This window comes from Trypanosoma theileri (assembly GCF_002087225.1).
Source record: "Trypanosoma theileri isolate Edinburgh chromosome Unknown TM35_Tth_3_V1, whole genome shotgun sequence".
NCBI lineage: Eukaryota > Euglenozoa > Kinetoplastea > Trypanosomatida > Trypanosomatidae > Trypanosoma > Trypanosoma theileri.
Window position 1 is genome coordinate 1008317 of NW_021639845.1, and position 11943 is coordinate 1020259.

The following is an 11943-nucleotide window of genomic DNA, read 5'->3' on the forward strand; positions in this document are numbered from 1 at the left end:
ATATATATATATATATATATATATGGTGACGGTGAATGTCATCAGAAAAAAGGGGAATTTACGGGTTTATGTATTTTTACTTGTTTTTTTTTTTTTTATTTCTTCAGAGAATCCACGTACGAAATATTTCTGGTTTATCGTACTTGATACGGAAAGCAGATTTTCTTATTTGTTTGTTTTTTCTTTACCCCATTTTCCCCTCTTCGCACACTGAAGGGACATGTACTCCTTCACGGAGGAGACTAGATGACTTTTGTTTACGAAAGAAAGAAGAAAAACCAAATCTTGCGTTAAATCTACATTCCTCTGTCTCTGTACTATTCTTTTTCTACAAAAAATCTTATTTTGCTCTTTTCTCTATTTTTTTTTTTTTTTTGTTTTGTATTTTAGTTGTGGGAGCTAATACATAAGAAAAGGAAATACTAGTGTTGACTGCAAAGAGAGAGAGAGAGAAAGAGGAAGAGAAATAGTTCTTGCAACCACGTTACTATAATTATTGTTTTTCTTTTGTGTAAAGAAAAAAAAAGAGGGAAGCGAATAGGTCGAGTAGTGGCATCTGAAGAGGAACTTCACGTACGTCTGCTTGCTTAATCCGAAAAGCAAAACAGAAAGCAGGCAGCAAAATAACGGCGAGGGAGAAAAATAATAACAACAACAACAAAAAGATACAAAAGAGCCACGACGAACGTAACACACACAAAAAAAAAAAGTGAAATCAGAAGAAAAAAGAAAAATTACCAGGCAAACTTAACAGAAAGAACAACAACTACAACAAACGAAAAACAAAACTAAGCGGGTAAAGTAAAAAGAAAAGGAAAGGAAAGGGATTAGTACAGTAGCAAGAGGTGCCATAAACCACAAGGCGGGTGTGTGAGGTGATTACTCAATGAATCTTGACTATGCGAATGCTGTTGGCTTCTCGCCGCGGACCCTCGATGAGATATGGGAGCAGTGGAACCAGGCGAACGATCTCTCCACCGGCACTAATCTCCCCTCATGTCTCCGGCAACAACAAGAGCAACACGAAGATGCAGCACCGCACGATTCAACTGTAGTTTTTGACGCCGAGTTCCGCTGCTTGTATAAGGTGCCACCCCACCTTGTCGTGCATACACCTTCGGCACGACTCAACATCACACGACTTGTTTTCTGCCGCAACTACAGAGCCCATGAGCCAGACTCGTGTAAAATGGGAGATAATTGCAAATTTGTCCATGCGGATGTGGACATAAGGATGTTAGAGGCGTATCCGATTCATGTGAACTACGTCTGGCGTAGCGAGGATCTCTGCATGTACAAGCGTCTCCCTCCTGGTGAAATGTTGGAGGTACTCTCCGGAGATATGTGTACCGTTGAGTCAATACCCAGTGAGCGAGTCCTTGTCACAAGAGGGGCACTTGCACGCCACGATATTGCAGAGCCACTAATGCGATGCAAATACTATGATGCGAATCAGACATGTTTTGCAGGCGAACATTGCAATTTTATTCATGTCGTTTTCCTTGATCCCACTTTTCAAGGCTCTTTTAAACGGGCACCTAAAGTTCTTCTGGATACTAGGAGTTCTGCAAATACGCTGTCAATTCCACAGCACCGCCCTAACAATGGTAATTGCAACTCTAGTAGTAATAATAACGGTGCTATCGGAAACAATAGTAACAACAATATCAGCACTGTCATGGGTAACCATATTTTAGAAAATCATCATGGTACCCAAATGAAAAATTTAAATCCCGGTATTAACATCAATGTGCCTCCTTTTTTGGTAAATTCGGATCCTCAGCTCTCCTGGTTACACAATTGCAATGCCTTGGCAACACCCTACTTTCCAAGAAATATGATGGCGCAACAGGACGCTGGTGTATCGTCTCTGGTGGGAATTCCTGGTGCTACTAGTACTACTAGTAATGCTACTGCTGCTACTACTACTTCTACTACTACACCACCACCACCATCATCTTCTTCCCAACCTCATCCTACTATCCCCACCATACCATCAATGACTACCAGTGGTTCTTTCTCAGCATCCGGTGTCTCATTTCAGTGCGACCAAACTGAAGGCGAAAACCTAGAGGAGCTTCTCATGATGCTTAGGGAGTCGAACAACAACGAAGAAGGCGCCAATGCTTCTTCACCCGAAGCGCAAATGTTAGCAGGTGTTGGGCACACGCCATCATCTGGTGCACAGAATGGAAGTGCAGGTTCGCTGGTCACGCAGGAACAACTTAGTAGTATTGTCTCTCAACTCTTTTCTCTGTTCTCGCAGCGAGTTAATTTGCAGCGCAACATAACTGTGAGACCCTCTCCACTCCTTGATGAACCGTACAGTATAGGCACACTCCTTTACTTGCCGCATGGGGCTTCAGAGGCGTTGCCTCTTCAGCCTGTTTTTGATAACTCGTTTCTGACCCTGATTGCCACGTTAGGGTCGCAGCAGCAGTACCCTGTACACCCCATGATGTCCTTACAGACGATGAACGTACCGCAGATGGCCTCTGTAGCTGTTGGAAAACAACAACAACAACAGCAACAACAACAACAAGAGCAAGATAAAATCCGAACTCCCTTTCTCTCTACCCCCAATTCAACGGGAAATTCCAACGGTGTGAGAAGTTCTAGTAATGGTATGTCTTCTTCTGGGGGTGATGGAGGTGTGCCTACGACAGATTTTTACGCAAAAACCTATCAACAGCTTCAAAATGCTTCACGGAGTGGAAGTGCTCGTCTGTACAGCATGTAAAATCTGAATTGTTTTGCGGCTTTCATCAGTGTGGCTTTTATGTTTTTTTTTTTTTTTTCTCTTTCTCTGATTCCTTATTTCTTTCGTTTTCTTTTTATTGAACTCTCTTTATACGACCCGTGCGTACATAAGTTTGCCCCTTTTAGTTTGTACGCATGGTCGATTGGGGAAGACTGTTGGAACAAGTGAGATCACCCCCTAACCCTCGCTAAGTAGGAGTAACAAGATAAGATGAACGCAAGATAACGACACAGAAATGCTTCCTTTCTCACCTTTTCACGCATAAAGAGGAGACTCATTTTTTTTTTTTTTTGTTTGTTTGTTTGTGTTATCTTTTTTTTTTTTTTTTAATGCGTCTATTCCCTGCAAAACGATAAAAAAAAAAGTGCATAACGATTATATCTGGTGAAAGGTGATCTAAAAAGAAAAAAAAAGGGATGGGACAGCGGAGCGAAACCAATGTTATTGTCACTCTTTTTTCTTATTCTATTACTCATGCAGTGGTTTTTCATACCGCTGTTGCAGGTGTTGTTGTTATGGATTCTGCTACTGCTACTCCGTACAAGCTTTTTTTCTTTCCTTCTTTGCTTACTAACTTGACGAGTCCCTATGCCATTAATGAATGTGATTGAATTAATTTTTGGGTACATGTTCTTTAAATCGACTTAGGATTGCACGTCATGTATATGGGTGTTTTGATACCCAAATGCAGTCATGAGAGGAAGCAAAGGCCGAAGTAGGAAAGAGAAAGATATGCTGGCGTAGCGAGTAAGACTAGGCGAGTGATAGAAAAAGGAAAAGAAAGAGGAGACAAGAAAAAAAAAAAAAAAAAAAGAAAAAGTGAGCAATGAATGGGGGGGAAATAGGCAGCGACTCTGTGCCGCGATGTACCATGGCGGACACATACCCTATCAGTCAAATACTTTAGTTAAGTATTATGGTACTTTTTTGAAAACGCAAAGTTTTTAGTTTTTTTTTTTGCATACTTATTGCTTTTTTTTTCCCTTTATTCAGATGAATGTCCACATTCTGCTTTTTTTTCCTGTTTCCTCATGTATGCCATCTTCCCTTTAGATATGGTTATTCTTGCTCGCAAGACATGATGTTGCACTTTCCCATCATTTTCTTTATCGGTTATCACCCCTCCCTAACCTCCTACCAACACATAGTGTGATGAATGGGCGTGTGAGGGGAATACGACAGACATCTGTGGGAAAAAGGGATGAACGTGAAAGAAAAGTATTGATGTGTTGGGAAAGAGAAATGCATGCGCGCGAATTACCAGCAAATTGGCAGATATGCTTTTTTGCTTATGAGCTTGCATAACCAAGCACAGAAACTCAAACAAATACGCTTGCCTAAGCACAGGGAAAACTACAAAGAGGTGAGCAAAGCTGAGGGAGTTGAAGAGAAGAAAAATCCAAATGGGTGAACAAAAAGAAACGTGGAAGGCAAGTTGGGACATAAATAAAACAGAAACAAGAAACAAAGAGCAACAACGGAATAAATACAACCAAACAAAAGAAAAAAAAAAACGTATGAAACGAAAAAAAAAAAAAAATATTCAAGCAAATAAATGAACAGGTGATCAACAAGGAAATTAGATTGGTGAAGAAAGAGAGTTGGGGAGGGGATAGATAGATAAATGACTGTTTCATTATGAATACACTGGTAATCTGTGTTCAAATTATTATTTACCTCTAACGGGATTGTCATCATTTTGGTGACAATGTGAATGTAGGTTCTCTTCTGTATATATATATGTGTGTGTGTATGTGTTGACATTCCTTCACTTTCCTTTTTATCTTTGTTGGTATTCTCTTTTTTCTTTCCTTACGGCTCTATTATTTTGATGCACGATGAGTTTCGTACGTTTTTTTGCGCAGCTAGCGAAAGGCCGGATGGCACGTTCTGATGATATTTACTCAAAAGGAAAAGAAAAAAAGAGAGGGGAATATATAATATACTCCAAATGGAGGTCAAAACCAAAAAAAAAAAAAGAATGAAAAAAAATTAAAGGGGATCCCACAGGATCAGTCAAGTGAGCGCAAACGAACAGTAAGAGACAATAAAACGCGGATGAGTGAGAAAAAAAAAGGCTGTAGTGGAAACGGAACATATATCTATATCTATATATATATATATATAGATATTTGCGAAAGTTATTGTTAAAGGTATATAAACAAAATAACAGAATAAAAGAAGGACGAACCAAATCTTTATTTCTACCGTACGTGTAATAAGGCAATTTTTTTTTTTTGTATGCTCGTTCAATTCTATAGGTTTGGACCGATACCTTTGCACAAATAACACGTCCAACAGACAATTACCCTCTTTTTTTCTTTTTGCTATATGCCTTTGTTGCGATATATTGCACCTCTTTTAATTGATTTTTTTCAGGTAAATCAAAGATGTTTTGAGAAAAAGTCTTGCGTGATTGTTGTTGTTCAGCTCTGCTGATTCCCCTTGATAGGTTGTTGATGTTAGTGGGGATTTTTACTTTTTTATCTACATTGTTTTGTTTTGTTTTCTTTTTTTCTTGCTTTAGCTACTACGTGCGAATAATTGTCAGCATGTAAAGATCATGGTTCAAATGTGCTGATTTCATTCTAGCGAAGAAAAAAGCGAGAAAATATATCAAAAATGAAGAAAAAATGTTTGCAAAAAGATCGTAGAGAAGAGTGAATGGGATGTGGGGAGTTCCCCAGTTTGTTCTTGAAGCCACTTCTTATTGTTCCACATTTTTTTTTTTTATCCCTTTTTCTTACTTTTTTTTTGCTGTTTGTTCTTTTGGTTTCTTTTCCTGCCCTTCTTTCCGCCTCTTACACAGAGATACAGAGAGAGAGAGAGAGTGAGAGAGAAGGGCTGGTTTTTTTTTTTTTTTTGGCCTAGATTTGTTGCCCTGTCTTTGTCCACCTCCAGCTTTCTCACTATTATCACTCTTCTTGTTGCGATTTCACGTAATGTGTCTTTCGCATTTTTTTTCTCTTTTCTTTTTTACTGGTGCTGTTACAGCTAGTAATAATAAGGGTGTGGGAATCGCTGTGGTCGCTGTAGAATGAAGCCATTCCGTGGCCAGCAGGATGCTGGCTCCCACTTGATTGGTTCCCCTGCGCGACGTGGTGGCGAGCATGATACCACGCATAACGCATATTTGGCGACTGGTGGCAGGGTGGACTCTCAGGGGACACGGGAGCGCAATGCGGAGTACAGCGCGTTTGACGTTTTGGTTTCCCCCTCTATTGCTGGTGGTGGTGGTGGTGGTGGTGGTGGTGTCTCTTCTACTGGGCATCCACCCACCGGTGGTGTGTCACCGCCGCGAGCGCCGGAAGCGTCACATCATTACAGCAGTGATGCACTTGTTTCCTCCGCACTAGCTGCTGTCTCAATGCCTCTTGCTGTTCCGCCACGGAGTGGAGACACTGCGGAGTTGTCATCGGACCTTGTTGGCACGCGTGACCTGCAGCGTGGACTACTGGAGCAGAAGTTGCATCAGGTTCAACGCGAGGCGGACGCGGTACGTGCGGAGCTGCGGGAGGCGAGCGGCCGCGTGGCGCAGTTGACGCTGCGGTTGAACGAGCAGAAGGTGGAGTTCAGTGCGCTGACGCACCGCTACGGGGCGGCGGTGGAAAAGTTGACGGCAGCGGAGGGCGGCGTGCGGCGATTGGAGGAACATCTCGTGCGGGAGCGGGCCGCCGCCGGGCGGGCGCGGGAGGAGCGCGACGGACTGCGGGCGGCTCTACACGAGGCGGAACAGGCCGCCGATCGACTCCGACGCGAACTCCTCGAGGAACGTGGCCGACCGGCGGTGGACCCTCGCGAGGTGCAGCGACTCCTCGAAGATCGCACGCGATATATCCCCGCCGCAGAGATGCAGCAGCAGCGCGCGGAGGCACACAGCGCACAAAGGGCACTCGTCAGTAGAGTCGATAAGGCGCTAGACACACTTCTCTTCGCACACGAAGAGGATGAAACCGCTGTATTTGTCGCCCGTAGCGCAGTGTTATCCGCTGCAACTGACCTTGAAGCAAAGATCACTGCCACAGAGGCAATACTTGCCGCCCTTTATGACCAGATGGCAATCTTTAATGAGGGGTCAGAGCGTGACATGGCCGAAATGATAACCGCCCTTATCGCAGAAAATAAAGAGCTTTGGCAACACCTTTCAAAGCTTAAGAGTGAGTACGATGCGGTTACCACGCAGTTAACTTCACTACGTCGTAAAGGGGAATATGTCCCACACGATCAGTATAGTTACACCCAGAAACAGCTTGCAATAACCACAGAGAAACTTAATCAGGCACAGAAAGCTGTTGAAGCGCAAATTGAAATGGCAAAAGAACATGAAGAGCAAATGAAGGTAGTAATGAATAGTAACGAGTCGCTTCAGGAGCGAACACGTCTCCTTGTTGAACAGTTATCCAAGGCACAACAGAATGTAGAGCAAATAAGTCAAGAATTAGAAGAAAGCAAAACGTCAGCAAAGGAAGCGACGCGACGAGTGGAGGAGTTACAAACCCTTGTAGAAAATGAGAGACGCCGTATGGATAACACTGTACAACAACTTAAGGAAAATCATTCCTCAGTAGAGCAAGAGTATGAAAATCGTATTCGCCATCTTCAGGAGGAACGAAATGTGGCATTGGAAAGCTCTGATCGAGCACGTCATGATTTGAGTGAATTACAGCAACAGGTAGAATCATTAGAAAGAGAACTGGAATCTCGCACTCGGTACTTTGAAAACTACAAGCAACAAGCAGAAGAACATCAAAAACAGATAAATCGTTCCGTCCATGAGGAGATGACTAGTGCACGAGAGTTACTTGAGCATGAATTGGGCCTGATACGACGAGAATTAGGAGATCAGCGTACGGCTACCCGAGAGGCAGAGCGAGAGCGGGATGACGAACGGGCTGAGCGCCAGGCGGCTCAAGCTGTTGTTAGTGGATTAGAGGCTGAATTATTACAGCAACGTCGTGAAAATGAAGAGCAGCAACGGCAGCTTGGGGAAGTCACTGAACGCCTGCAAAAACTAGAGGTAGAAGCAGGACAACTGCGAGAAGGACGTGTTGAAGCTGGTGAGGAAGTGTTTCAACTTCAACGTGATGTAAAACGTTTTCAAGAGCGTAACCATGAATTAGAGCAAGAGTTACAAGAAGAAAGGGAGAAACACCTACAGGAATTGACACAGATGAAAAAAGACATGCGAGAACTTGATCGAAATCGTACAGCGGTTCAGGAGGAGTTACAACGACTCCGTATTCGATTTGTAGAGGTAGAACAGCAGAAAGAACGCATCCCACGGGAGCGCATAGATGCTGAAAAAGAAACCCTTATGCGTGAAAATGTGCGTCTTCACGAGCAATATCAAGAAGTACAACAAGAAAATGTTACTTTACGTGAGAATCTGCAGCAATTACGTGCCAAAACATTTAGTTGTGAACAACTTTCTCAGCAACTAGATGATTTACAAGAACGACTGCGGCAGCTACCGGCATTAAGACAGGCTGCAGAAGATGCCAGGCGTGATGCCATACGTTCAGCAGAAGAAACGGAGGCCTTGCGTCAGGAACGAGACGCTATGGCAGCAAAGCTAGACTTTTTCCTTGAAGAAAGCAAACAGGCTGCCAAAAAAGACGAAGAATGGGGACGTGTTTTCCGTGACGCAGCAGAGCAAGCACGAAGACTAGGTGGTCAGGTATCAATGGCGAAACAACAACAACAAAAACAACAATACAGTACACCAGTATCGTTTGTTTCACACCCTGGTGGTTATAGTGAACAATATAGCAACTACCAACGTGCTCTTGGTGCTAGTGGTGGGGTTGGGGGCAATAGTAACGGGGGAATAGATACATCACCACATCCTAGCGCTCCAACACTACACCGTCCATGGCGCTAAAGCATACATTTTATTTTATTTATTCCATTGATGGTTGATGTTGCTCTAGTTCTTTTTTTTTGATTTTTTTTTTTGGTACCTAGTTGTTTGTTCGTTTGTGTTTGTATGTCTTTGTATTGGTTGTTATTTGAAGATCTCATATTTTTTCCTTATGCTACACGAAGGAAAAGGCGAATATGATACTTTCACCTTTGCCTCCTCTTGGCAAAGAACAAAAAGAAAGAGAAACCAAAAAAAAAAAAAACAAGAAAAAACGAGAGGATAAATGCGAAAACCAAAACTCTGGTCAAGAAAAAAATTATTTTTAACTTCGCATATAAATTCCCTCTTTTTTTTTGTTTGTTTCTACTTATGATGGCAATAACGGTGATGGTAGTGATAATAACGACCACAATTTCTTTTCTATTTTTTTTTTTTTTTTTTTTTTTTATGTTTGCTACATTTATTTTTGTTGCTGCTATTATTGAAGTGTGTCTGTACAAACCAATGTACTTGTGTTCATTTTTTTTCTCTTTCAATCACCCTTTTTTTTTTTTTTTTTTACTATTTTTGTGTAACGCGTACAGAAAGGAATAGATTTCAGAGAACGAATAAAAAGAAATCCACATAAGGACTTTTTTTGAGTGATACGAGTTGAAAGAAAAAAAAAAAAAAGGAAAGGAATTAAGAGAAAAAGTATTTTTGTGTTTTTGTGTGACCATTATGTCTGTATTTGGCATTGACTTCGGCAATTTAAATTCCACTGTTGCCATCACGCGTCATGGTGGTGTTGACATCGTTACAAATGAAGTAAGCAAACGAGAGACTACAACTATAGTCTCCTTCGTAGAGAATGAGCGTTTCATTGGTGAACAAGGTGTCGACCGCTATGTGCGCAATGCGCAAAATACTGTTTTTCTGCTTAAGCGATTCATCGGTATGCACATGGATGACCCTCATCTTAATGCAGAGCGGCGATTTTTAACATGTGAAGTAAAGGGTGACGAAAGTGGTCGTCTCATGTTCGGAGTGAACTACTGCGGTAATATGACCTACTTCTATCCAGAGCAAGTGTTGGCAATGCTGCTGCAGCGACTTCGCGTATACGTAAATGTGGCTGCAACGACTGATCCTAAAGTCCCCGCTGACGCCCGTGACTGTGTATTAACAGTACCGTGCTACTATACTGCAGAACAACGACGACTGATGTTGCAGGCCTGTGAGATCGCCGGACTTAACTGTCTCTCACTTGTTAATGATACCACAGCTGCGGGAATTGACTATGGTATCTTCCGTGGTTCCTCATTGGGCGAGACAGAGGCAGAAGGACAAGTGGTCGGCATTCTCGACATTGGATATGGCACAACAGTTTTTTCTGTTGCAAAATTCTGGCGCGGTCATTTGAAGGTTTTGGCCCGTACTTTTGATCGTCACCTCGGTACTCGTGATGTTGATTATGAACTTTTCAAGCATATGGTAGAAGAGGTAAAAACGAAGTACCATGTGGATGTTACCAGTAATAAGCGGGCAAGTTTGCGTCTTTTACAGGCATGTGAACGACTCAAATATCTTCTTTCAGGTAATCAGGTGGCACAACTTCATGTGGAGAATATTATGGACATTGACGTTAATATTTCATCATTTCAACGAAGCAAAATGGAAGAGCTTTCAGCTGAACTTTTGGAACGCTTCAAGGCAGTTGTTAAACGCGGTTTTGATGAATGTGGGGTACCTCCGGCCAAATTTCACAGCATTGAAATGATTGGTGGTGGATGCCGTATTCCTATGTTTAAACAGGCCACAGAGGAATTGCTAGGACGAACTCCAAATTTTACACTCAATGCATCTGAAACTGCTGCACGTGGTGCAGCAATTACGGCTGCTGTTTTTTCACCTAAATTTAAGGTACGGGAATTTGTTGTAAGTGATATACCAACATATCCTATTAAACTTGGCTATTATATGGAGAACGCTAATAGCACCAGTTCTGTGCCTTTCCTTCCAGATATTAATAAGGTGGTCACAGTGCTTGGTCCCAATGATCACTATCCCAAGGTTCTGGAGATTACCTTCAAGCGACCTGGTGGCTTTAAATTATACGCATTTTACGACAATGAGAGTCCCCGTGTGAAGGAAAATATGCCACTTGAGCAATTTGTAATTGGTGAATGGGAGATTGGAACACCACGTAAGGATTCTACCGCTACAGAAGTGCGTGTTTGTGTACGACTCCAGCCAAATGGTCTTGTTACTATTGATTCTGCTGTTTCTGTTGAAGTCTATGAAGTGGAAGAACCTGCAACAGAGGATGATGATAAAAAGAAGGATAGCAGCAAGAATACAAATGACGGAGCCAATGAAGAGACTGAGGGTGAGAAGAAGGTACCTGAGAAGGTGATGGTAAAGAAGCAAAAACAACGACGAGTGGAACTCAGTGTTACACCACGTCTTGATATTGTTGGTTTTCCTCCTTCAATGGTATTATTGTTCCAAAAACAGGAGCAAGAGATGCATGATCGTGACTTACTGCTCACCAAAACACGTGAAAGCAAAAATGAATTGGAAAGTTATATTCTTGACAATCGTCCTCGCATCGCTGAAGGAGGTGTGCTTGCGGAATACGTAACAAAGGATCAACAAGCAAAGTTTGTTCAACTCTGTAACGAATACGAGAACTGGCTGTATGATGATGGTGCCGATGCAGATCTCGCTGCCTACCAGGAGCGTGTGAATACACTGCGCGAGATTGGCGATTCTGCAAGCGCGCGTCGCCTGAACTACGAGGACGTCACCTTTGCCCTGACGACGTTCAAGAACGATGTGAACAAGGCCCGTGAGTCGGCGCTGCAGGCGATTGGCAAGATGGAGCACATCACGGAGGAGGAACTGCGGGCCGCCGCCGCGACGTGCGACGAGGCGCTGGCGTGGGCGGAGCGGGAGGTCGGGAAGTACTTGCAGGCGCCCAAGACGGCGGCGCCGACCATCACGCGGGCGATGCTGCAGGAGAAGCTGCACAGCGTCGCGGAGGGGGTGCGGGCCGTCGTGCAGCGGCCGGCGCCGCCAAAGCCGAAGGAGGAGAAGAAGAAGAGCACCGAAGAGAAGAAGTCAGCGGGCAGCGGCAACGAGGAGGCGGCGGAGGGAAATCCATCACAGGCATCCGCAGAGAATGAAGAGGCACGAAAAGGTGATGATAACCTCGACTAGGCAAAAAATGAAGTGGAGGACTTACTACGAGGCTTGAGACGACGTAAATAATACAGAAAAAGAAACATTTGGAGGAGTGCAGTGCACAAAAATAAATTCAATGTTTTTTTTTTTTTTT

General features: G+C 43.1%; 3 protein-coding genes across 3 annotated transcripts; all 3 read left to right on the top strand.

The window, feature by feature from the left end:
- Positions 1 to 886: 886 nt before the first annotated feature.
- On the top strand, positions 887 to 2740 carry TM35_000034810 (zinc finger protein family memeber; the record flags this gene model as incomplete). Its single annotated transcript, XM_029022248.1, has 1 exon — positions 887 to 2740. One exon carries the CDS (start codon positions 887 to 889, stop codon positions 2738 to 2740), a length of 1854 nt encoding a protein of 617 aa, XP_028886794.1.
- A 3058-nt stretch (positions 2741 to 5798) lies between these two features.
- TM35_000034820 (uncharacterized protein) lies at positions 5799 to 8642 on the top strand (the record flags this gene model as incomplete). Its single annotated transcript, XM_029022249.1, has 1 exon — positions 5799 to 8642. One exon carries the CDS (start codon positions 5799 to 5801, stop codon positions 8640 to 8642), a length of 2844 nt encoding a protein of 947 aa, XP_028886795.1.
- A 702-nt stretch (positions 8643 to 9344) lies between these two features.
- Positions 9345 to 11825, top strand: TM35_000034830 (heat shock protein; the record flags this gene model as incomplete). Its single annotated transcript, XM_029022250.1, has 1 exon — positions 9345 to 11825. One exon carries the CDS (start codon positions 9345 to 9347, stop codon positions 11823 to 11825), a length of 2481 nt encoding a protein of 826 aa, XP_028886796.1.
- Positions 11826 to 11943: the final 118 nt, after the last annotated feature.